General features: G+C 40.2%; 1 protein-coding gene across 1 annotated transcript; it reads right to left on the reverse strand.

Moving 5' to 3' along the window:
* Nucleotides 1-216: 216 nt before the first annotated feature.
* On the reverse strand, nucleotides 217-26,105 carry LOC135073806 (tetratricopeptide repeat protein 21B-like). Its single transcript, XM_063967992.1, has 13 exons — nucleotides 25,879-26,105; nucleotides 25,675-25,781; nucleotides 23,343-25,405; nucleotides 22,974-23,259; nucleotides 21,998-22,191; nucleotides 21,361-21,753; nucleotides 20,935-21,039; nucleotides 20,184-20,355; nucleotides 18,721-18,910; nucleotides 1,901-2,104; nucleotides 1,359-1,457; nucleotides 1,127-1,245; nucleotides 217-645 (listed from the first exon to the last, which is right to left on the reverse strand). The coding sequence occupies exons 3-13, from the start codon at nucleotides 25,269-25,271 to the stop codon at nucleotides 407-409; spliced, it is 3,930 nt and encodes a 1,309-aa protein (XP_063824062.1). The 5' UTR covers nucleotides 25,272-25,405; nucleotides 25,675-25,781; nucleotides 25,879-26,105; the 3' UTR covers nucleotides 217-406.
* Nucleotides 26,106-26,849: the final 744 nt, after the last annotated feature.

Below are 26,849 nucleotides of genomic sequence, written 5' to 3' on the forward strand. Positions count from 1 at the left end.
TTTTATAATACATAAAAATATTGTACATTGAAAATGCAAATCCGGCATCTACCTGTATACAAATAAAACAAAGTTGTGATCCGCCCTTTAAATAAACATAAGGCACTTACTGTTTCCGTATTTTCAAGTTCATTCTTCTTTTCGTGTCGACAACAATACATAGTGTCAGCCCAAAACTCCGCCACAAGAGTGGCGTTGTCAGTAGCACCTGTAGCACTCATCAAATCCTCCTGAGTGCAGTTGCTTGGGCACTCAGGGCACGATATTGTTGATGACGTCTTTCTTTCTCTACGCATTCGCTAAGATTTGGAGGGATAGATCGATTCAAAACTTCGTACAATGAAGACAGTAGTTCAAAAATACACCTTTGTGCAAAAACGTGGGTCTAACAAGGAACATAATTTCACTAAGTTCTCAAATTAGTTTTAGCCTTCTCCAAGATCTCTTTCTTGATCTTAGGATAGTCTGGGTGCACTTTCAGTATGTGTCTGCAGACGACTATACACTCAGGGTATTTCTTTAGCTTTAGATACGCATGCGCTAGTTTGTATCCAACGGCGAGTTCGCTCTTGCCTCCGTGCGTCCATGCACTGTCGTAGTTGGATGCAGCACTTTTGTAGTTTTGTTCTTTTTCGGCAAGGTAACCTGTAAATCACACAATTTGTTAGTTTGAAGGCGAAGGATGAACTTTGAGAACAAAAAGAAACTTCCAAGGCAAAAAGTCAGTAAATGGACTTTGGGAAATGGGACGTCACGCTTGTCTTTGTCACACTAAATCTATGGAAGAATCATGGTTTGACAGATCGTAAACGTATAATCAATGAGGGGTTTCGCGATAGAAAAATCCGCCAGATGGCAATACGTAGACGGGAGGTCCAAATGCTGCATGATTGGTTATTTTTGACATGACATTGACAGATATGTCAAAATCCACCAATCATGCAGCATTTGGACCTCCCGTCTACGTATTGCCATCTGGCGGATTTTTCAATCGCGAAAATCCTCATTGACAGGTTGTGTCAACTAGCCTACTTTTAGAAGTTCACTATTCTATGACAGTATGGGATAAGACTTTAAAATATCCTCGAAAATTCAACTACTTATGTAAGATTAAACTATTATTTACCTAGATATTGATAGGCCGTTGCGCAGGAGTTGTTGTGTGTTAGAACTTTTGTCAACAGTTCTTTCGCTGCGTCCATTCTCCCGGAGCTGACTTGACTGTCGGCTACTTCTAGCCAGCACCTAAAAAATAAATATTTGAGGGTTTAATAACATGCTGAAGGTTGAAAGGCTTCTCAGTTCGATAAACTGATGACCTCTCGAGCTGTTAATAAAAGACTTATTATGTTTCTAACCTTTCCAATCCATCAGCATTTTCTGGCGACCAGGGTATCGATGATATTGTCCTTTTCAGTATATTCTTAGCCCGAGTTGGTTGCTTGATTATGTTGTAACTAAAAAAGAAATAAGAATTTTATGTCGTGTCAGAAATTCAGAATGCATGCATCCAACTATTATTACATAATTATGTTTTGTTTTTGTCTTGCTTGTTCTCTGATTGTTTTAACATACTGTCCATTGCCTGCTACCCACTCTTCATTTATTTATTTATTGGGCTATCAACATCATCAACATGAGATACAGTATTAAAAACAACAAAAAAAATTAGCCAAAGGTCTCTTGCTAACCGCCCCCTGCTGCTAAGGTCTCTTATTTCTTTTAGGTCCCGAAGGTTGACGTGTGATACCATTATGCCTTTGCATTCAAGTTTCAGATCATCATGTCAGCCACATGACGCCTCCCACAATGAGTTCCACATTGAGCGTTTGATTAGCAATAACTAGTAGCATAAACTTGTGCGTCCGCAACGACAAGTTACTTGTATGTATGTACTCACGCGTTAGCAATGGCCAGTATCAAGTACGGGTCGTCCTGGTGCCCGTCATCAGCGACTAGCGGCAGTAGTTCTTGCAGCACCCGCTCGGCCTGCTGCTTCTGCCTCGTAGCCAGTTGTAGCAGCGCTTGCAGCGGCTTGCGGTCCGCTGGAGACACTTCTGCTAGGAGTTTCTCGGCCGTTCGCAGCGCAAGCAGGCGTGTGTCGCTGTAAGATTGCCATTGATTTTTACCAAAGTTTAGACAAATAACTCGTATCATCGTATGTGATTCTGTCGGGTTTGAATATATCCTGGTAAAAGGGAGCCCCCGTTTTATGGGTTGTTTTCAATACGGTGTTCATTATTTTCTTGATTTTAGGATTCCATCCATGTCATACCACAGAATAATAATAAGTACTACGTACAGAAGTTTTACTTCGCGAAGGTATTTAAAAAAATGTATGCTCAATGTCATTAACAATATGGTGTAATTTAGCTTGTCTCAAGAGTCAAGCAAGTTTGTCAGAAGTTTTGTTGACAAACGTCAGTGATCGGTACTGCGCCGAAGCTATAGGGCTGACTTCGGTAAAATGATGTGACGTGAGGTGCCAATCTGCAGAAAATGGCGGAGGAAATACATGATTTAGCATGAATTATCATAAATAATATTAACTACTTATTTACCTCTCAGTGTCTTCAGGCAACTTAAAAAAGTACATTCTGTGTTTTTATTATTATTTAGGCAGTTAAATACTGCACAGTATTTAGTACACCATTTTCTTTATTTTTTTCCATCATACACAAGAATACGCGTGCGTGAGTCAATGTTCGCTCGTATGTGAGGCCTTGTCGAATAGTACTCTTGTAGGGGGCAATCGTGCGTGTTTTGTTTTCGATGTAAACTCGCGGAGATGAACAGGCCTGGTCATACTTAGAATAGATGACAGCGATAAAAGTGAATGGTTTGTACTCTGTATATCTTGCAACTCGCATTTGGCTTGTCATTGAATACCTCTTTGAATAAACCATATTATCATAATGTGTCTGACTTACCATGAGCAATGAAAATGATCTTTGCTTTATGCTCACTCACTGCTGCATTTTTCGACGCAAAAGAGGAATGTAACTTACGGCTCATCTCCGTTCCCGGCGAATGAATCAGGCAGAGCGGCGGGCGCGTGGTGTGTCAGACACAGCAGCGCCGTAAGACGTGCGGCACTCCGCCCCCAACGAGACGACTGTCGTGATAGGTTCAACTGACGGAGCGCCGCGTTGGTCCAAATAGTTAGCACCACGAGTGTGTGTATTACCTTATTCGATCAAAAGAAGCTTGCTGATTGCCTCGTCAAGTCAACTGTTCCGTTTCATGATGCAAAATATTACTGCCAATGAGTTCATTGCCAATAGCAGTCAAGCATGACCAATGGCGCGTCGTGAAGCGCTGGTAGTCGTGTTGGAAAACACTAAAGCCGACCGCTGCGGGCGCGCGTCGCACAGTCGCGACAGCAATATAATTACGCGCGAGCGATAAGGATGGGTAGCTTGGGGTCATTGGACAAAATTCTACGTGCTTACGGACCAGGCTTTAGTCCATTCCTTGTTCATGAATTTTTTGAGGTGGTCTAATGCTACTTTGCCTAGAGGGAGGGAGTGGCTGACTTTCTCTAAGAAGAAACTTACGGCTCATCCCCGTTCCCGGCGAATGAATCCGGTAGCGCAGCCGGCGCGTGATGGGTCAGACACAATAGCGCCATGCGGCGTGCGGCGCTCCGCCCCCAGCGAGACGACCGTCGTGATAGATTCAGCTGACGGAGCGCCGCGTTGGTTCAAATAGTTAGCACCACGAGTGTGTGTATTACCTTTATCGATCAAAAGAAGCTTGCTGATTGCCTCGTCAAGTCAAATGCTCCGTTTCATGATGCAAAATATTACTGCCAAAGACTTCATTGCCAATAGCAGTCAAGCATGACCAAGGGCGCGTCGTGAAGCGCTGGTAGTCGTGTGTTGGAAAACACTAAAGCCGACCGCTGCGGGCGCGCGTCGCACAGTCGCGACAGCAATATAATTACGCGCGAGTGATAAGGATGGGTTGTAGCGTTGCAGTTTGCTGTTTTTTCACAAATTAATATTTCTTCTCAATATTCTGATTTTGGATACCACTAGCGACATCTATTGGCGTGATTTAGAATTAATTTGCAATAGATGGCGCTTTTTGCTCAGTTAATTGAAATATACTTTGATGAAACATTTCCTAGTGTTTTTATATTGATTATTCTATTTTTCAAATAGAATATTTTAAGTGTTCTGGAAATTGTTTTCATCATGGTTTTATTAGTACAGTATTTACTTTTTCAAACGGCGAAACGAAACGTATCGCGATGTCTATGACAGAGCGGCTGTCAGTGGAGCTGTCAAATCACTTAGGAATTTGTCGATCGTGCGCAACCGCAATTTGATTATTTTCGGGAATGTAATTCCTTTTATTTCAAATCGGGTGGTGCAAAATGCATCCACGATAATTTCTTGATGAATAAATAAAAATAACACACATGAGGTAAGTTCCCGTCGGAGAATTTATTTATTTTTCGTGATTGATATTTTTCGTATTCCAGTACGTGGTTATTTCATGTGATCGTTTCTTTCAGAGATTCCCTAAATCGTATTCGGATGAGGGTATTGGGATGCTGAAAACTGCGAGTAAAGTTCAAATTAGCGAGCAGTTTTCATGCGGGATTTTACAATATTTTGTAGTTTAAACAATTTCAAATTTCATAATTTCATATTTTACGATTTTACATTTCATATTTAAGATATTTCAATATTTCATATTGATTTCTATAATTATTACTCCTTTCTGAACTGCTGATCTCTTCGCATTTCCTCCTTGTCATCAAACCTCTGTCTCTGCAAGAGTTGGAACGCTTACCTGTCAAAGAGATGCAAGAGCTTCACCTGGCACTGCGCGCTTGAGGCCGTGGAGGACGCTGCTTGTAACCTAAAAGTGTGCGAGACCCGTTGGACCCCGGAAGAAGAGAGGAACGTTCAGGGTAACGGCTTATAACCGCATGGCTTCCAAGGTACCCACTTTTCCATCCTTCAAGTAGGAGTCTTTCCGACCTGACATCGCGCAGTTATCTTAACTAGTAGAGTCTTTTAATATTTAGGCTGAGTTTTAAGAAATTTGTAGTGGCAATAATATTCACCAAACCGAACCTAATTAACGACCCTGAATCCCTTGAGATTGGCACTATTACAGTAGTTATTATAATATCGTAATTGTTAACTATATAGGAGCATGCGAGATAAAAATAAATTGTGTCAATTGAGAGGGAGCTGTTTTATTTACATTTTCTAATTTCACACAAGGAACGGTAACTTAAATAAATTTCTGCAAGCCGGACAACCTCTTTTCCACGTGCAGACAATTCACCATCTTCTCAGTCTGCACCGGTGGCGGTTCAATTCCAGTCACCAAGCCGCCAGGAAAAAAATCCTTTCTTGCAGTGGCGCCCCTCTTTGGTGTTTATTATTGCCACCCTTTTTGTAAAAGGTTTATGGGTGGATGGTTAATAAAAGAAGCGACATTGTTTGCTGACTATCCTCTCATACACTTTTATTTAGTTATTTTATTATTGTAATTAGGGAATTTCTCATGTTGTGTGTTGTGTTTGTCCTGTATTTTATTTTTGTGGCCCACATTTTTTTTTTTTTTTTTTTTTTTTTTTTTTTTTTTTTTTTTTTTTTTATTGTATCTGCGATCAGCCGTCAGATTAGATGAATTCGCATTAATGACAGTTTAGGTTCTGCACATCCCATGATGTGTCACCTCGTTTCCTTTACAATAACTCTTCAGATGGATGCTATTCGCTTTCTCCTGAGCCTGAATGTAGAGTTCTCAGAATTCAGAAGGGATGCAGCAAGTACATTTTCATGACGCTGAAGTCTCTGTTTGTAAGCCCTACAGGACTTATCTACAACCTCTTTGACGTTTGGTATCTCCAGGTATTCATGCACTTCAGTGGACTTTGTAAACCAAGGTGCACAACTCAAGATTTTCAGCACTTTGTTTTGGAAACGCTGGAGTATTTCCACATTTGAGTGGCTGGCCGACCCCCAGAGCTCAATGCCATATGTCCACACGGGTCTTAGGATGCATTTGTAGATCAGCAGTTTGTTCTCTAGGCTTAGCAGTGACCTCCTGCCTAGTATCCATTGCATATCACGAAGTTGTCTGTTAATTTGCTCCCTTTTGTTCTTGATGTGTTCACGCCAGGTGAGTCTTCTATCTATGTGCATGCCTAGGTATTTCACGGTTTGTTTATGTGGCATAGCGTTTCCGTTGAGTGTTACCGTTGGACAATCTCCTCTTCTCAGGGCGAAGGTAATATGGATAGATTTTGCTGCACTGGCCTTGATCCTCCACTTCCTTAGCCACGAGCCAATCCTATCCAGGTGTTCTTGGAGTTTTGTAGAGGCTCTAATTTGATCTTTATCACAGGATAGGACTGCAGTGTCATCGGCATAGGTAGCGGTAACAGTATCATTGGAGGTGGGTAGATCCGCAGTGTAAATGGTGTACAGAACCGGGCCCAGGACCGATCCCTGGGGTACTCCTGCTTCTATGGGGTACATGGCCGAAAGACTGTCTCCAGATTTTACCTGGAACACTCTGCTCTCTAGGTACGATTTCAGGAGCACGTACGCTGGGTGCGGTAGGCAGGTTTTTAGTTTACACAAAAGGCCTTTGTGCCATACTCGGTCGAACGCTTGCTGTACATCCAGGAAAGCAGCTGAACAGTATTCTTTCCTTTCAAGGGACTGTCGAACGGTATGTACAACTCTGTGTATTTGTTCTATCGTGCCATGGTGCGCACGAAAGCCAAACTGGTGGTCTGGGATTGCCTTTTGCTCTTCAAGTATGGGTAGCAAGCGTGGTAAAAGTAGTTTTTCGAAAAGCTTGGACAGCAAAGGTAGGAGGCTAATTGGTCTATAAGAGGACGCTTCAGTAGGCGGTTTTCCTGGCTTGGCCACCATGTTTATGATCGAAATTTTCCAGATCAGAGGGAAGTAATGAAGTCTCAGTATTGAGTTGAAGAGAATTGTTAACAGGACGATTCCCTTTCTCGGTAGTTGCTTTAAGACCTCTGATGTGATCAAGTCGAATCCTGGTGCTTTTTTCTTTTTCAGATTTCTTATTGTTTTGAAGACCTCGGCTGGGGTGCACAAGCGTAGTGGTAAAGACATTTGCTGGTCACTACTTAGGATTTCGTCAAACTCATGTTCTGGATACATTGTGTCAGGTTCATTTGGTTTAAATGTGTCCTTCAGAAATCTGGCAAAAAGTTCCGCTTTCTCTGGGGATTTCCTGGCCCAGCTACCATCTGGTTGCTTTAGTGGAGGTAAGTGTTCTTGTGGTCGTTTAAGAGTCTTGGTGAATTTCCAGAGAGAGTAGTCGTCTGCTTTGCGCGTCGATAGTGTCATGAGTTTGTCCTGGATGGTGGCGTTCTCGTGCTCTCTGAGCATCTTCTTCAGCTCTTTCTGTGCTTTATTGAGAGCTCTTTTGTCGTGAGCGTTTCTGCTGGTATGCCATTGTCGTCTCAGTTTCCTTTTAGTAGCTACCATCTTCCGTATCTCCAGTGTATAGTCCTGTTTCTGTGGTCTATCAACCAAACATGGAGTGGACATCCAGGCTGCTTTTTGGATTAGGTTGGTTGTATACCAGGCGGCACTTTCTATGTCTTCCTTTGTTTTAAGGGGAATTTGTAGGTTAGTATATTCCTGTATGTAATTCTGGAAGGACTCCCAGTCAGTCTTACTGTTGTATAGAGTCTGGGGAGGTTCTCTCCAAATGATTGTAGTGCTTAATGTACATACTACCGGTGTGTGATCAGAGCTGCCATCAAAACATGATTCGACCTTTGTATAGAGTCCAGACATTCCTTTGGTGATGAAAAAGTCAATGAGGTCAGGTGTTTTATTGGGGTCAGATGGCCAGTAGGTTGGTTCTCCTGTAGACAGTGTGCTGAGTGAGTTTGAATCTACAGCTTTTTTCAAAGATCTGCCTCTCGTTGTGGTTAGTCTGGATCCCCAAAAGGTGTTCTTGGCGTTCCAGTCTCCCCCAGCGACGAATCTACCCCCTAGTTGACGGAAGAAGTTGCCAAAGGTGAGATCACAAATATTGTGTCTAGGTGGGGAGTACACCGCAGCAACGTTAAGTGGGCCCTGCCAGTCGTCTATTGATACTACAGTAGCCTGTAGGTATGATTCCCTGAAGTTTAGGAATATGTGTTGCTTAATGCTTTCTTTTATTATAACAGCACTTCCGGCATGGGATTTTCCATCGGGGTGATTAGTGTAGTAGATTTTATATCCCTTGATGTGGATGGCCTTATAGTCATTCATGTGGGATTCCGATATTAGGAGTATGTCCACATTATTGTGTCGGATGAATAGTTCAACTTCTAGTTTATTAGGCGAAAGGCCATTTATGTTCCATGCGGCAATGCGCAGGAATTTCATTTTTTATATTGGGCTATTAGGGAAGTTAGGAGACCCATCAGGGTACCCATTTGTTGGATTAGAATATCTAATTTCTCTGATTGTTTTAATATAATTTGTTCTAATGAACTTGTTGGCTGAGTTTGTGAGTTCTCTGACTTTTGATACCATTGTGTTTTTCCAGGATCAGGGGTGAGGGGCTTGGTAGTTTGATGGTTAGCGTATCTACTTGGCTTAAGTTGTGGAAAGTCATTCATTTGGAAAGGTGGGATGTGGTTTCTAGTGTGTGCGTCTGATGGCATTGCAGGTTTCTTGTGGTATGGCTGGACAAATTTTCTTTTGCGGATCTCTTTATATACTTCACAGCCCTTGTAGTTGGCAGGATGTTCTCCAAGGCATAAAGTGCAAGTAGCTGGAGTATTCCTATCTTTTTTCGGACAGTCAATGGTTCGGTGTCCTTGTGCACACTTTACACATCTGTAGGGACGCATACAATTGTTTTTAGTGTGTCCATATTGTTGACATCTTGTGCATTGGGGAATCTCATTAGTTTTCCGCGGATCTTCTATCGTCACCTTTGTGTGATATCGTCAGTTGCAGGTTCACTTGGGGTAACTGACAAAATACGGTTTTTGAGTTAAATATACAGTTTTTCTTAGTTTTTTCTGCTCTTTCGAATGGTATACGTAAAAAAATTCTAGCTTTAAAAAAAATACAGTTACACGGACATTTTCAGGAGTGAACTTTTCAGATTTCCTTCACAATTTTGGTGTAACTGACATTGTAATAATTTTACCAGGTTGAATTGGTGTATCTGTAATAATGTAAAAATTTTGCTACAAAACTTTGCAATTACACTGATTTGCTAAGGTTTATAACATTAAATAAAATAGGAATTTAGAAAGTTTTAAGGCATATTACATTATTATTATACCAGCAGTATCAGTTAAAGAAGTTAAAGTTAGCTCAACAAAAAAAATATTGAAATTGAGCAAACTATCCAGCCAACTAGGCGTCACTGCGCGTTGCTAACATTAACCTGTTGTTACTCTGTTACTTTTACTGTTGTAGTACTCATGACCTTAATTCAACATTGCTATAAAGAGGTGGGAAATTAAATCCATTTTGTTTTCAGTTTAAGTTGCCCCGTAGAGCTAAATACGGTATTGGTAAGTCAAAGCTTAAAAAAATATTGAAATTACTTAGTTTCACAGTAATACTTTAGTTATTTCAATATTTCTGTCTTAAAAAAATTAAATACACATATTTTCTTGATTTTCGTGGCTTTTTTAACATTTTTAATGAATAAAATAAAAGTTACTTCTAATAAAATTTAAAAAACAATTAAAGAAAACGACAAAATGTTATTTTTTTCATGAATTCTCTTATTTTTTAATACTTTTACATAAATTATACAGCAACTAAGTAACAAAACCCAGCAAATGCATCAAATTATTTTAATTTGGGCAGTACTTACACCAATTTGACCTATGTTTTTTCCAAAAGTATGGTGTAAAATTAGTGTAACTGTCAAAAGTACAAAAATACATTGGTGTAACTGCAATTTATTTCCATAACTAAGACATATTAGATAATTATTTTTATTTAATCGAAAACCGCGTAGAATTCTAAGCATTTCTGTAAAAACAGATCCAAAAAAGGTTAAATAGGAAAAAAGTTATGTCCGATTTAAGACGAAAAAAAACTTTAAACGGCTCTACTGAAAAACTGTATTTTGTCAGTTACCCCAAGTGAACCTGCAACTGACGATATATGGAGTCTATTCGTTTAAGTTCAGGGTTGTTTGGACCGGGTTCTACGTTCACGAAGAACATATTAAGCGGTCTTTTATTTCTCCTTGAAATCGCACAGATTATTTCACCTCTGACTTTGTTCCCAGATTTTTCTATCTCTTCCAAAATGGCTGCTTTTGGAGTTGTATGGTGTAAGTTTTTGATTACGATTCTGCAGCATCTTTTGTCTTTCTGGGTGAAAGTATGGCCAATGAGTCCGTTTTTTCGAATTAGGTCGATAATATTTTTGTACACTTCAGTTTCCCGTGTCATCACTCTAAGCTGGTCTCTGTTGACTATTTTGTAGGTGAAACTTCCACTAGGTACCGAGATATTCAGGAGCTCGGTCAGTTTTGATAGGTCTGTGATGCCATAAAGGATTATCGGCGGCGGTTTACTTATCTTTTTAGGACCGGTGTCGCTTTCCGTAAGATCGGTGGATTCATCGGGTGCATCGAGTGGGAGTCCACTGTATCTATTTGATATGTTTACAGAGTTCTGATGTGTGTTTTTAGATCTATTCTTAGAATCTGCGGTGGGTGGGCTATTAGATGGTTTCTTCCTTTTTGGGTTGCGTTGGGTTGGTATTCTTTGCCATTCGGGAGGACAACTGGTGGCATCATCATCTATGGTGATGGTCTCTGGAGGTGACGAGGACATGTTCTTATCTACTGAGCCAGGTGTGCCGGTATTACTACCCTGAGAGTAAGATCTTGGTCTAGAGATGAAGAGGCTCGGATGAAATGCCTGTTGTACAAGATTTCTTTTAGTGCTGCCAGTAGCATTCACTGTCACTGGGGCCTGGTCGCCCACCCCTGTACAGTCTTCGGTAACCAATTTCACACTCGCAGGCCCGGGTACCTGCGAGCGCCGGGCGTTAGCCGGATCGCATGACAAATCAATATCGTTATCACTCATTTTCATATTACGAAGTGGGTAATACACACAGCACTTCCCCAGGGAGCTATGGTCGCACTTTTAGGTGGGATTTAATCTACCAAGGCTTGCGAATGCCTGTGGACAGGTTATTTACCGCCGCCCGTTGCTCGGCGTTGTTGCACATTTAGCACCACCCGGGAGGGACGTGTAGGGGGGGCCTAGGAAAAGGTGGTAAATCCTACGGACGCGTGCAACATCTCCCTCCCTAAAACACATTTTGTTAACAACATAAACTTATAACCTATTTATAACAGAGCGTACTTACTCTTATTTATGAGGAACTACATAATGTTTGGTTATTTTGTTGAGTTGAAACTTGTTTTATAGTTGGGACAAGTAAGTAACATTTTTATTGTTAGGTTATCAATTTAGTATACCTACACTGCTTTTGTGTTTCTTTATGTAAACATATAACCCGTTACTTACTTTAATTTTAATTATTTTTTCAAGGACAAACACTTTTGTTGAAATAAAATTAGTTTATGTAATAGGATAACAAAGTACCTATTTACCTGTTATTTTGTACTAAGGTAACAATTTCCTTTGTGTCACTGCGGACATATAACATTAATTTGAAGTTACCTAGTACATTGTTTTTTTTTGGTAATTATTTACATACTTGTTTATTACTTGTATTTTTTTTAAACAATAACATTATTGTTGTTATTGTGTGTTTTAGAACATAAGTGAGAGGTTTTATCCAATCTTGTAAGGTGCCATTCTCAACAAATTTGACAATTTAAATTCATTTTCATTCAAAAAATTTTAAATAATATTTTTGCCACTTAGTTTATTTTACACATAGCTTTTTACAATGGATACCAAAACGGTTTACTACCATTCATTATTACGCGACGAACTTATTTATGAGATAACTGTTCGATCTGAGTCTCCGGAAGATACAGTTCCCAAAATGAAAAAACAACTTAAGTCATTGTGTTCTGAGTTTAGTCCTGAGGAAATTATTGATGAAGAACTTAAACCTAGTGTGGAATTGCCCAATATTTCTGGCAAGTTAAAGGAATTACAATCACATTTAGATAATTTCAAGAAGACTAAGGAGCGGTATCAGCTGACTCGTTCGAAGGCTTTGTATTGTCACTTGCTTCACCGACTGGATAGGCTAGCAGCGTGTAAGGAATCTGTTGACGCAGCTATTCATGCTAGTTTAAAACAGAAGTTGAACATGTGCCTTTCAGTTTTAGAAGGCTTCGTCACAAACAAGTCAGATGGGGAATCTAGTTCCAATTCACAGTCAGACGATTGTAGGGAAACTGTTGTTGTGGACCAGTCATCGAAGGTTAATATTTTAAATTGGAACATAAAGTTTTCAGTTGATTCCAGTGTGCATTCCTTTTTGGAATTAGTTAATGAACGCGCGACGGCTTTTGGTGTTTCTGATAGTGTTTTATTTAAGTCGGCGTTTTGTTTTTTCCATGATCAAACACTTTTATGGTATAGAGGTGTCAAGGATCAGGTCTCGTCGTGGAAGGAACTAAGTGAATTATTGGTTGAGGAGTTTGCACCTGCAGATTATGACTATAGGTTGATAGGAGAAATTCGTTCTCGTACACAAGGTCAGGATGAACCTACCCACATTTATTTTGCTATCATGAATGGAATGTTTTCGCGTTTGAAACGGCCATTTTCTGAACAAGATAAGATTGAGATCTTGTTACATAATATTAGGCCTATCTATGCTGAATTGTTAGCTTTACACGACTTCGACACTGTTGCTGACCTCAAGGATAAATGTCGTAAAATTGAAGTAAGACGTCAGCAAACTAGTACCTTCAATGAACCATCTAAACAGCCGTGTATGAATCCAGAGTACACTTACAAGGGTAAATCACCAAAGCCTGTTACTGCTGTCACACAACCACCCTTTTCTGACAGTAAACCAACTTCTAACAAAAAACTCTTATGTTTGAAGTGTAAGGCAAATACACATAGTACAAAATACTGTACGGATAAACGGTTGTTATGTTTTAAGTGTGGTGAAGTAGGGTACACTACTAAAAATTGTGCTAAGTGTAAAAGTGCTACCAATTCAAAAAACTAGCAGGTAACCGAAGTAATGTTATTTCAGAAGATGTCGAACCTTCTGAAAATAAACAATGGTTAGACATTGTTGATTCTTATTTCAAAAACAACAACGTTACTTCGGTTTTGTTTAAACCTAATATAAATGATGTTCGGCCATATTTGAACGTGAACATTTTAGACATGACTGTTTGCGGACTATTGGATTCTGGAGCTGCAATTTCAATTATTGGTAACGGAGCACACCAACGTTTCATTGATCTGGGTTACTCTTTGGATGAGTCGTGTGCATCAACGGTTACTGTTGCTGATGGGTCTTTCTGTAGCACTATAGGAACCATCACATTACCTATTACATTTAAGGACGTCACAAAGGTAATTACATTTTATGTCATTCCTTCAATTGTCTCTGATGTCATTTTAGGAGTGGACTTTTGGAAAAATTTTAAATTAATGCCAGAGATTTTTCAAAATATTTGTTACGTAGAGGCACCTAAAAATTTTCTTAAAACTTCATCGAACATTGACAAGCCTATCAATTTTATTCAGTCTTTTGAAAACTTAAACTTGGAACAACGTGAATTGGCAGACAGGATGATCAAACAGTTCCATAGTGTTTCTTTTGAAAGCAAGGGCTTAGGTAGGACGGATCTTATTGAGCACACAATAAACACAGGCGAAGCTTCACCGATTAAGTGTAGGCCATATCCCATGTCACCTGAGAAATCTAAGGAGTTACATAAGGAGGTAGATAAGATGCTGGAGCTAGATGTTATTACACCTAGTGAAAGTCCGTGGAATAATCCCGTACTTATGGTTCCTAAATCTGACGGTTCATGGCGATTTTGTTTAGACTGCCGTAAACTTAATGCAGTCACTAAAGGTGATGCTTACGCTATCCCGTACATACCTCAAATTTTAGACAGCCTTAGAAATGCTAAGTACATCAGTTCTGTGGATTTTAAATCTAGTTTCTGGCAAATTAAATTAGACGAACAGTCACAAGAGAAAACTAGTTTCACTGTTCCAGGGAGAGGCTTGTTCAAATTTAAGGTAATGCCATTTGGTCTTTGCGGAGCACCTGCTCGTCAGCAAAGATTGATGGACATGTTGTTCGGAACGCCTTTTTGTAGTGACATAACTAAAGGAATGATCTTTTGTTACGTTGATGACGTCATAATAGTTGCAGAGGACTTCAATACGCACTTATTATTACTACAGCGACTGCACCAACGTATCCAAAGTGCAAATTTGACGATTAACTTCGAAAAAAGTAAATTTTTTAGACAGTCGCTGAAATATTTAGGGTACATCGTTGATGAGTATGGTTTGAGGACAGACCCAGACAAAGTGCGTGCAGTTCTTGATTTCCCGGTACCAAAAACTTCGAAAGAGGTTAAAATGTTTATTGGCACTTGTTCTTGGTACCGTCGGTTCATCCGGAATTTTGCATCCATTGCTGCGCCTTTGAATGCCCTCACCAGTACTAAGACTAAATTTTTGTGGAACCCAGCTGCACAAGAGGCTTTTGAATCTTTAAAAAATTGTTTGGTCTCTGCTCCAGTTTTAGCATGCCCAGATTTTGAGAAGCCCTTTTCTGTTCATTGTGATGCGTCAAGTTACGGCATAGGTGGTATGCTAACCCAGACAGTAGACGGGAATGACCATCCTATTGCATATATTAGTAGATCACTTAATAAGAATGAACGTAACTACAGTGCAACCGAAAGGGAAGCACTAGCGGTAGTTTTTGCGGTAGAGAAATTTGAACCGTACCTAGGCACCAGACCATTTAAGGTTATTACGGATCATGCTTCCCTTAAATGGTTCATGAACTTAGAGAACCCGACAGGTCGTTTAGCTCGTTGGGGATGTCGTCTGTCCCAATACAATTTTACTATCGAGCATCGTAGGGGGAAGGATAATGTTGTCCCAGACGCTCTCTCGCGTTTATTGAATGTAGATGCTATAGATACCTCAGTTTCAGTGGACGTTGATGACGAGTGGTATAATAAAGTGATACATGGTTGCACGGCTTATCCAAAGAACTACCCCAACTATCGCATTGAAAATGGGAAACTGTACAGGCTTAGTAAAGGTAAATATACCCTGACACAGGAGTTTGACTGGAAAGAAGTTGTGTCCAAGTCCAAGAGGAAAGCAGTCATCGCCGAAAACCACGAACCTCCGACTTCAGCACACTTTGGTGTATTCAAAACACACCGAAGATTGAGCCTGAGGTATTATTGGCCGGGGATGTACCGCGACGTCATGGACTTCGTAAAAAATTGCACAACTTGTTCCGCGTACAAACACAAGACTACCTTGACACCTGGACTCATGGGTCAGCCTAAGCAATGTTTCAGACCGTTTCAAGCTTTGTCGATAGACTTAGTCGGACCTTTGCCTAGATCCCGATCAGGTTACGTTCATCTGTTAGTGGTCACTTGCTGTTTTTCAAAATATACAATGCTATTTCCCTTGAGACGCGCGACTAGCGCAGCTGTGGCAAAGGCGTTCGAGAACTATGTTCTCCTGGCTCATGGAATTCCTGAAACCGTAATTACCGACAATGGGGTTCAATTTACGGGATCGGAATTTCGTAGCCTGTTGGAGAAATATAACGTCCCTCGTGTACATTACGGTCCTAGATACACGCCACAGATAAACTTGGTCGAAAGGTATAACAAAACAGTAATGACTGCCGTATCTTCGTACGTGAAAGAAGATCATAGAACCTGGGATCTCAATTTGTTTAAGATTCAGTTCGCACTTAACAGTGCTGTGAACGAATCTACCGGATTTACACCGTTCTTTTTAGTTCATGGCAGAGAACCTATAATAAATGGCTCCTTTTATAAGCAAACGGACGACTGCGAGTATGAAGTTGCTATGCCAAGAGAAGACTATGCAGGGGAGTTTGGCGTCTTGAAGGAAGTGTTCGAGAAGGTACGTTCGCATTTACTGAAGGCCCACGCTACGAACACCAGGTACTACAACCTCAGAAGACGTAACGTCAAACTTTCAGAGGGTCAAGAGGTGTGGCGCAAAACGTACATTCAGAGTGACGCTGAGAAGTTCAAGGCTACCAAGCTTGCCCCAAAGTACGAGAAGTGCATTGTCAAGAAGGTACTATCTCCGCTTGTTTATGAATTAATTGCTCACAATGGCAAGCCTCTCGGTACTTGGCATATCAAGGACATCAAGGTTTAATCCTTGTCTTTTGTTTTCACCCTCAGTTCGCCGAATTCGTTAGTTTTTTTTGCCAGGGTTCTCAGCCGTAGGACTTGTTTCACAAGTGTTGTTTGGTATTCTACCAACAATGACGCCAAGGCTACTTTTCCCTTTTAGGGAAATCTTTAGGTTAGTTTTTTTTTGTGATCGCCCCATTTAGGGTATGCGATTTATTTTTCTTTTTTCGAGTGGACAAGTATCTGCTGTATACTTGCCTCGTGTTTTTTTTTTCTCTGTGACTTTATAGTCCAGATTTTTGTTTCCAGGGATGACATCATGTGTTTTGAGCACTATTCCCTGTGGTTGTGTTTTGTTGCGATGACGTCCAATTATATTGTGATCAGCGACTTTTTGTTCTGCGGTTTTATAACCCAGGCATTTTTTTATTTTATTTTAGCAAATAATGTTAGTTATGGCCGAAATAGCCTAACAACGTTTTGGAAAAGGAACGAGTAGAATTGCATGTCAAGTTCTACTTTACTGGGGAAATCGAGTACCACTGGTTCACAGTTGGGACTTAATGGGGAATTTTGGATGCTCGGACAGGAGAGATTTTTTTTGGTTGGTAGAACATCAGTCCTGGTAGATGGATCATTTTGGTTTGGTATTGCTTTTGTGAAAGTTTAGTTATAGTTAGTAAGTTAGTTTTTTTTCTCAATTGGACTTTTTGGGGGTCATTCTGGTGTAAAGATTCACTTATTTTTTTTTCTCTTATTTTCAGTTTGTAGTTCGCTGAGGGCAGCTCAGATTCTTTCTCCGTGCGAATGTCTAGGGGGGAGGGTATTGTAGCGTTGCAGTTTGCTGTTTTTTCACAAATTAATATTTCTTCTCAATATTCTGATTTTGGATACCACTAGCGACATCTATTGGCGTGATTTAGAATTAATTTGCAATAGATGGCGCTTTTTGCTCAGTTAATTGAAATATACTTTGATGAAACATTTCCTAGTGTTTTTATATTGATTATTCTATTTTTCAAATAGAATATTTTCAGTGTTCTGGAAATTGTTTTCATCATGGTTTTATTAGTACAGTATTTACTTTTTCAAACGGCGAAACGAAACGTATCGCGATGTCTATGACAGAGCGGCTGTCAGTGGAGCTGTCAAATCACTTAGGAATTTGTCGATCGTGCGCAACCGCAATTTGATTATTTTCGGGAATGTAATTCCTTTTATTTCAAATCGGGTGGTGCAAAATGCATCCACGATAATTTCTTGATGAATAAATAAAAATAACACACATGAGGTAAGTTCCCGTCGGAGAATTTATTTATTTTTCGTGATTGATATTTTTCGTATTCCAGTACGTGGTTATTTCATGTGATCGTTTCTTTCAGAGATTCCCTAAATCGTATTCGGATGAGGGTATTGGGATGCTGAAAACTGCGAGTAAAGTTCAAATTAGCGAGCAGTTTTCATGCGGGATTTTACAATATTTTGTAGTTTAAACAATTTCAAATTTCATAATTTCATATTTTACGATTTTACATTTCATATTTAAGATATTTCAATATTTCATATTGATTTCTATAATTATTACTCCTTTCTGAACTGCTGATCTCTTCGCATTTCCTCCTTGTCATCAAACCTCTGTCTCTGCAAGAGTTGGAACGCTTACCTGTCAAAGAGATGCAAGAGCTTCACCTGGCACTGCGCGCTTGAGGCCGTGGAGGACGCTGCTTGTAACCTAAAAGTGTGCGAGACCCGTTGGACCCCGGAAGAAGAGAGGAACGTTCAGGGTAACGGCTTATAACCGCATGGCTTCCAAGGTACCCACTTTTCCATCCTTCAAGTAGGAGTCTTTCCGACCTGACATCGCGCAGTTATCTTAACTAGTAGAGTCTTTTAATATTTAGGCTGAGTTTTAAGAAATTTGTAGTGGCAATAATATTCACCAAACCGAACCTAATTAACGACCCTGAATCCCTTGAGATTGGCACTATTACAGTAGTTATTATAATATCGTAATTGTTAACTATATAGGAGCATGCGAGATAAAAATAAATTGTGTCAATTGAGAGGGAGCTGTTTTATTTACATTTTCTAATTTCACACAAGGAACGGTAACTTAAATAAATTTCTGCAAGCCGGACAACCTCTTTTCCACGTGCAGACAATTCACCATCTTCTCAGTCTGCACCGGTGGCGGTTCAATTCCAGTCACCAAGCCGCCAGGAAAAAATCCTTTCTTGCAGGGTAGCTTGGGGTCATTGGACAAAATTGTACGTGCTCACGGACCAGGCTTTAGTCCATTCCTTGTTCATGAATTTTTAAGGTGGTCTAATGCTACTTTGACTAGAGGGAGGGGCTGACTTTCTCTAAGAAGAAACTTACGGCTCATCCCCGTTCCCAGCAAAAGAGTCAGGCAACGCAGCTGGCGCATGATGCGTCAGACATAGTAGCGCCATACGGCGTGCGGCGCTCCGCCCCCAACGAGACGACCGTCGTGATAGGTTCAACTGGCGGAGCGCCGCGTTGGCTCGGCCTCCGTAGAGAGAACATAGGCCCGCGCAGTAGTGGTAGCCTGGGAAAAATGTACTCATTAAAAATATACTGTTGGTTCTTATCCACATCCATGTTACAACAATGCACAGTTTTGACTTGACAATAAATGACTATCTATCTATTAGATCTTGCAATAACAGCGACTTGTTTCACTATTTCTCTGCGTGCTCGAGACATTTTTAATAACAAACATAGGACACTTGAACTTCAACGACCATGGGCGTTCAATCCTCTGATATGTTTTGTGGAATGTATAAGTGCTCTGAAAACATACTAACAGACATCAACAGACCAGACCATATGAAAATACTTTTTATGCTAAGAAGTGAAAACGCAGTTTCTGCATAGTTTTATGACAATTTGATGAATTTACTTGTAAGTTTCGTATAGGGGACCGCGGATTAAATCAAACAAAAATCCAGCGACGAAAATAAGATATTTATTCAAGATCCAATGTAATTTTTAATGATGGCAACTTGGGCAGAGGAATGGAATCGGCGGGGGGGACCGGCGAGCGAGAGCGATCATCGGTGATTTGGACTGGATGTTTCAGCTGAGATTTGAGCTGTTCATTTATAATCCAAAATGGACTTCATGTGAGTCATAAATAGAAAGACATGGGTGTTAACGCGACATTTATTTTAAGTCGAAATGGAACGCGAAAGTTTAAAATTTCATGTGAGTCAGTTCAAGATTGAGTCCTAAACAATTAAAACATACATTTTCATTCACTAGTAGTAAGTAGTACCCAGTCAGTAGTAGGTAGGAGTGAGTGAGTGATAGCGCCTAGGAAGTGCGCAGGGTGAGGGAATTCCACCCTCCTCTATGGGAGGGTTAAACATGGTCCTTCGAGCCGGATGCTGTGAGGAGGTACTAGCATCCTAAGGAGTGGACTCCTCCTCCACGCGAGCAGTGGACTGCTGCTGTGGGGCACCTCAGAGGTCCAGAGGAGGGCCTCAGACGGCGCTGAGCTTAGCCGGCGTGCGTCAGGAACCGGTGCCATTGGAGGACGGAGGAGGGTCCAAGGGCAGCCCTCAGAGGCTGCAGGAGGTGAAGGTCTACTTCACCTAAGAGGTCCCGAGGAGGATCTCGACAGCGCTTGGCTTGGTCGGCGCACGTCAGGTTGAGGACGAAGTGTCGTTCGCGGAGCAGCCCTCCTACCAGAGGTTGCAGGAGATTCGGCAAGGATTGGCAGAAGCGAGACTTCAAACTTCGGCATAATTCGTGAGAAATGTCACTGTGAGTAACTTTTTGATTGACTGTCAGTGTCAGTGCAGTATTTAAGTATTTACCCGGGTCATCCAGGTCCCCCAACGCCACTTTAGCAGCCTCCAGCGATAGCTCCGCGTCGGGCAGGCGGCCGCGGCGCCACTGCACCTCGATAAGCTGCGCCAGCGCCTCCCAGCTTGTCGGCTTCACTGAGAGAATCTGGTTCAGGTGGCGCTGGGCTGTTTCTAGGTCCACCTGGAAAAAAGTACCGAATTATTTATTTGGTTTAAAGTCCGGTCTGTGAGCACGTAGAATTTTGTCCAATGACCCCAAGCTACCTTATCCTTATCGCTCGCGCGTAATTATGTTGCTGTCGTGCTCGCACACTCACTGCGGGCGCCTGTCGCACAGTCGCGACAGCAATATAATTTTACGCGCGAGCGATAAGGATGGGTAGCTTGGGGTCATTGGACAAAATTCTACGTGCTCGCAGACCAGACTATACCAGTTATCACAATTGTTACAATGACGAGGAATAACCCGCAGAATTGCTAAAATCAAGTGGCAGTGGGCGGGGCACATAGCTCGCAGAGCTGATGGCCGCAAGGGCAGAAAAGTTCTCGAGTGGCGACCACGGGCCAGAATACGTAGTGTGGGCAAGCCCCCAGGTAGGTAGACCGATGATCACCAGATCGTTCTTCACCAAGGACGCGGGAAATGCCTGCATGCGGGCAGAATAAGACCGGTCGTTGTGGAAATCCTTGGGGGAAGCCTTTGTCCAGCAGTGAACGTCCTTTGGTTGAAACGAATGAACAAATTGAATATTATACGAACCTTGCGAAATGCTAAATCGGCCATCATGACTGCAGCAGATTCGTTGTTGGGATCAGCATTCAGCAGTACCGCACATGTCTGCTCACATTTCTCTGGATTATTTATCTGCAAAAAGGATTGCACGATATTATACTCGTACATAGAAGTAAACTACCTACATGGACTAAATATTTACAAATAAAAAATATGTTCTAAATCGCTGTCAAGCAACGCGACATGGTGCCCAGAATGCTGGCTGCATTTCCGCGCTGAATGGCCAAACTGATTCTCTGGCCAAGAAATGCCAGCTCTCCCCTCACTTGTACAGTCAATCAGCCGCCCTATTAAGTTGTTGTTGTTGCATGTTGTTAAGTTTTTCTACAATTTAGACGTGAAAACCTACACAAAAGACTTAAAGGTTTATCAGTGAAAGATCTAGAAACTTACGTGCGCAAAGAGTTTGGCCAACGCCAACAAAGTGCTAGGATCCCTCGGCGAGTGTATCAGGGCTTCCGAATATAAATTAGCGGCCACAGCCGGTTCCTTCACCGATTTCACCTTAGCCAATGCACAGAGAACTGTTGACAACATCTGCTTTTCTTCTTGCAAGTCCCCTCTTGAATCTATTTCTATTCTTTTAACTATAGCAGTCTGTATTTCTCTCGCTTCGGCTAGGATCAATGTGGTGTTGCCAGCGGTTGGATTCTTCAGTTCCCTGCTCTTAGCCTGGGTGACGAGGTAACGGACTCGCCTTTTTAGAGTGTTGATATCTTTGTCCTTGCTGTAGGATTGGTTCAGCTCGTGAGAAATGGTGGAGTCGACTTTTTCGTACTGTTTTAGCTGGAAAAAAATAAAGAAGTATGAAATAGTGAAACTTCTGTATTCAGATGCTCAATGAGTTTATGTTTAAGGAGTATTGATCAAAGCCATAATTTGCTTTTGGATTGACGATGTTTGACGACAAATCAATGACTATTCTTGGAATTTTGAACTTAATGTTCAATAAAGATAAGATTCAAAATCACAATTACGGAAGTATGTCATATAGTGTAAAATTGATAAGCTGTAACAATAGGTTACTTACCTTTACAAGTAAATTGAGATATTCAAACATGAGTTCATCGTCACTCAACAACTTGATTGCGTTTTCGTAGTGCTGCGTCGCTTTGTCGTATTCATGCATTTTGACTAGAGCCGAGCCTAGTTTTTTGATGAGCTGTATATCTTTTGGATTCCCTTTGAGCGCTGCCTCGTAAGATTCTGCTGCTTGAGCTGGTTCTAAAAATAAATTTAGGCCCTTATTCATAAATGATGCTTGCTTAAGTGAAGCAGAAAATCGAACGCACAGCGTTGAATAGACCTCTTTGATTTGTTCGTGTGTCACCCTGTGTGCCCACGCGCACTGTGAGACCTCATATTAATGTTTATGAATACGGTTGTTAATAATAAAAAAAATCAACTAAGATAAATAAATAATAATAATAAATTTTTGGACAATTTCACACAGCGCCAGCTAGCCCCAAAGTAAGCAACTTAATGCTTGTGTTATGGGTGCTAGCTTAACGGATATACTACTTATATACTTTTGTTTTTTTTAAATACATAAATATTATACATAGTCACACCCAGACCCGTCACAGAAATTAAAATTCATCATTTCAATTTCTGCCCGGCCGGGAATCGCACCCGGGACCTCTCGGCATAGTAGTCCGTTCTGAACCACTACACCAAACGGCCGACCGAACGACGAAGATCAATATGTATAAGCAAAAGAGTAACCGAAAATTATTGTAAGTAGTCAGCTGACCAAGACCTTGCTTTTTTAAAGCCAATAGTAGGGAGACTAAGCTAAATCTAATCTGTATTTCTACTCCAAATAAATTGTTAGGTAATAATAGTAATAGTCTACAATTAAATTAATTAACCTGTAATTGGACTCTACCACTGGTTCTAATTAAGACTATTTTTTACAAAAACAGATTTACTTTCTTGATCTCTATTCTATTAATAGAAAATGATATGCAAATTGAGATTACTTTTACTTTTATTTAAAATCTTACCACAAATAGACATGAATGCATCTCCCATCATAGAATGAGCGTCAGCCATGGGGTGGTTGCTCACAATTTCCTTAAAACAAGTCGTAAACATTCCCCGATCGTTCTTCTCCTTTAAATATATGTGGGCCTTTTTACTATGGGCTTGGAAGTAGTATGGCTGGCCAGGTTTGATCTCGTTGAGGATGTCTATAGCGTTGTCGACGTCGCCTTTCTTCAAGGCTAAGTCTGCTTTAGCAATTGAGAGTCGACTTTCTTCTGATGTATACGAGAACTCTTGAATTGCTTCCTGTAATGGTGTACATTTTTTTGTGGATTAGTAAAGAATTTAGAGATAAATTGTACTTTGAAGATAGAGAAAGATAGTCATACCTGCATCGTTTTCCCAGCTTCACCAAATTGTTCTAAAGACGTTTGTATCTCGATAACCTGGAGATATAATGTGGCTTTGTCGATAATATTCATTTCTGACTCTTGATGACGGCTCATACTGGAAGCCTTACTAGTCGCAATCTGCAGACTCGTCATAAAACTGGACAGGGCTTCCTGGATTTGATTGGTACTTTTCAGAATTACCCCATTGAGAAAATGATACATAGCACTGTCTCTCACTTTGAAGTTGTAGCTCAAGCACATTTCCAAGCATTGAGCAGCTTTTTGAAAAGCCTGCTGTTGGATGTATATCTGTGCCAATAAAATCTGGCTTCCAACATGGGTGCTATCCAGCTCACTAATTTGCTGGGCCATTTTCTGACCATCATTTGCATAACCAAACAAAAATTTCAGCTTAGCCAACTCATATAATGCTGCAATCAAGCCTGGGCATGCTTCACAAATAGTATTCAGAAGTTTGAAGCAGCTGGCCACTGATGAATTAGTCCCTTCTTGAGAATATAAAATGTATCCAATAATAACAAAAGGCTTCTTAGGTAAATGCTTCCTGTATTCTTTGTACACATCCAGTAGAAAATCAGGGTCTAGTACTTTGACATAATCTAAGCCAAATGGATGAATATTTGCATATGCTATCCTACTTTCTAGTGCTGTGTTGAGAAAAGAAAGTGCATTAGAAGTGTTCTTAGAATTCAACTGTGCTGACAAAAGATACAGAACAGGCAATTTGTTTGGCCCTTGCATTTCAAAAAGCAACTCAACTTGTTGTCCAATCTGATCAGTTGGTCCATTTTCAAACATTTGACATAATGTTAGCCCACACAATGCTGTAATAGAATTACTATCAATTTTGCTTGCTGCTTTAAAGAAATTTAGGGCATCCCTATACTTTCCTTGCAAGATACATTGGTATCCAACTTCACTCAAATAATCAACATTATTAGAATACATTTCAGAAGCATATTGAGCAAATCTGTACACTTGAGATAGTACAGCACTGGATCGACCACAAATTTTTGAAAATATTTGTGTTGTGTTGAAGAATTGATATCCGTTATGTCCTTCTTCATTTTCAAGAATAGAGTAGTACTTGTTTAGTTGATCAGCTGCTTCTATGTAATCAGAGTTCTTGCATAGAGTAATGAAAATCTTGATTTTCATTGCTTCCAAGTTATCAGGGTCCAGAGGGAATATTCTCTCCATAGTGTCATACACTGCTTCCCACCTTTGCAAGGCAAATTCATTTTTCATTTTCTCTACAAGGGGAATCACTTGCCCTGGATTATTCACAATAAGTTTATCTAAAGCTAAGTTTGATGCGTCAAAGTCTTTAGCATAATATTTGAATCTTGCTATCCCAAGAAGTGCCTCAATATTTCTGTCACTTTTAGTGAGGGCTAATTCCAGGCAATCCAAAGTAGACATTTGCATCTCTCCCAGGTTCAAATATATTTCATTCCAACCCTTTAAAATAATAGCATCCAAGTTGTTTGGATCTTTTCGTAACGCCTTATTGATATATTCAGATGCTCGATCATACTTCTCGGCCAGCGAAAGAAATAATCCTGCATAGTAGTATGATGTTGCAGACGCTTGTTTCTTTTCTTCCTTTAATTTAGATTCTAGGCTGTATAGTGCCTCTCTATCCAACATATTGCCAAGTTTGTATCCATAAATTAAAGTCATCACAACCGCTAATTGAATATCTTTATCGGACTGTAACGGGGTGAGCTCATTTAGTCCTCTTTGTACTTGTCCCTCTAAAATACTAGCCAGTCCACTATAAAACTCAAACTCTGCGGTGTCATTGTACTGCGTAGATGCCAGTTGTGCAATTTTTTTAGCCTTACCATAGTACTTTTCACGTAAATAATAATGTATACTACACCTATACCATGAGAAATCCATTATGAACTTTATTCCAATTCCAGTTTGACTTTGAGATTCTTGTATTTGCTTTGATTACTCTCCAAGTAATGAGCGAGGAAATGACACTTGCAAGTCACATCAAGCTTGTTGTCCACTGCATAGTCAAATGCATACTGGAGAAAGAAAAAATAATTATAAACTTAGATTAAAACAATCTACAAGTATTACTGGAATAAACTGGATGCAAGTAGCCAGGGACAGAAGTTGATGGAAGGTTGAAGATGATGCCTAAGTTGGAAGACAAACCCCAAAGGCTGCTATAGGCTAGCAAAGTTAGGTTAATTTAATAGTGAGTGTAGTGTTTAACAATGAGCAGTAGTCTGTTTTTACAAGATTAATGCAGCTTTAAGTTTAGGTTTTTCACAAAAACAATACATCTTACCTTGGCTAGAATCTTTCCAACGCCTTTCCCTTGAAATTCTTTCGGTACATTGGTGTGAATAAACGTGATATTCTTCCCACTTTTATCGTATTCTAATACGGCGTCAGCTGTAAATGATAAACAATGTAAGACACTTTTATTGCTACCACTAGAATTTGCTGAATTACCTCAATAGTATTTAAAAATACAATCTAAATAACTCACCGCCTCGAATGGAAACCATGAACTGTTGCTTAGCAACATTGTTGACAACTTTCAGAACTTCCGTTGAGAAAGCTCTTGCGCGCGTTATCATTCCCGACATGAAAAAATGATTTTTAATATTCTCCGCTGAAAGTCTGAAAACGCCTGAAAGAATTTTGTTTTGATGTAACTTTTTTTGACATTTCATTCGCGATTTCGGTGTTTGTTTGTTTTTGTTGTGTGACGTAAATTTGACGTAACGGTATGAATGAAGACAACTTAACAACGTTCCGTAATGCAGAGATTACTGAATCGTATTTATGCAAATTGATGAAATTATTTATTTTTCATTTTAAAAGGCTTTGAATCTTTTTGTAACTTATTATTTAACAAAAAAACACGAGGGAAATAATTTAAATAATCAATAATTATTAATACTGACATCAGAGTTTGAATTATTTCATTATCAATTTTATGAAACGGAACGTTTCTTCTTGCGAGATGCGTGAAGATTATGGCGGGAAATCCTAAACTGTTTTCATTCAGTAAGCTCAGCAATTACAGCAGGATTCAAGAGAATGGGATTGTTTAGCAGTCATTACTCTTGTGAAAAGTTAAGTTTTATCATTATTCCTATTAAGTACTTACCTACTGCCTGACCTTGTTGTTACTATTCCAGCAATTCCAGCGCATATTGGGCACCGCCCAACATAGCAAGATCAAAAAAAGTTTAACAAACGTAGGATCTTCAAACAAAAAATGAATATGGGTGAGCGACCTACTGGTTGTCCTTGACTGGTAAGGTAACGAGGGCTTAGTTTGTTCCGAATGTCGATCTAGCTACGAGGGTGGTCTGAAAAGTTTCCGACCTAACATAGATACAAGATTTTTTTTCTTAAAATTTATTTTTATTTTTCTACATAGTCTCATCTACAGTAATTAGTCGGCGCCAAAACTCGGATTTATTGCGCCTAAACTGCGCCAACAGAGCA

This window comes from Ostrinia nubilalis, chromosome 8, assembly GCF_963855985.1.
Source record: "Ostrinia nubilalis chromosome 8, ilOstNubi1.1, whole genome shotgun sequence".
NCBI classification, from domain to species: Eukaryota; Metazoa; Arthropoda; class Insecta; order Lepidoptera; family Crambidae; genus Ostrinia; species Ostrinia nubilalis.

Bases quoted from the DNA above. Each gene is read 5' to 3' on its own strand.
- LOC135073806 (XM_063967992.1), bottom strand. From the start codon at position 25,271: ATGGATTTCTCATGGTATAGGTGTAGTATACATTATTATTTACGTGAA. The intron at 18,911-20,183 runs GTAAATACTTAA...CATTTTTCCCAG, and splicing joins GGGGGACCTGGATGACCCGG to GCTACCACTACTGCGCGGGC. The intron at 2,105-18,720 runs GTAAGTTTCTTC...GCAATCTTACAG, and splicing joins GCTGGGAACGGGGATGAGCC to CGACACACGCCTGCTTGCGC.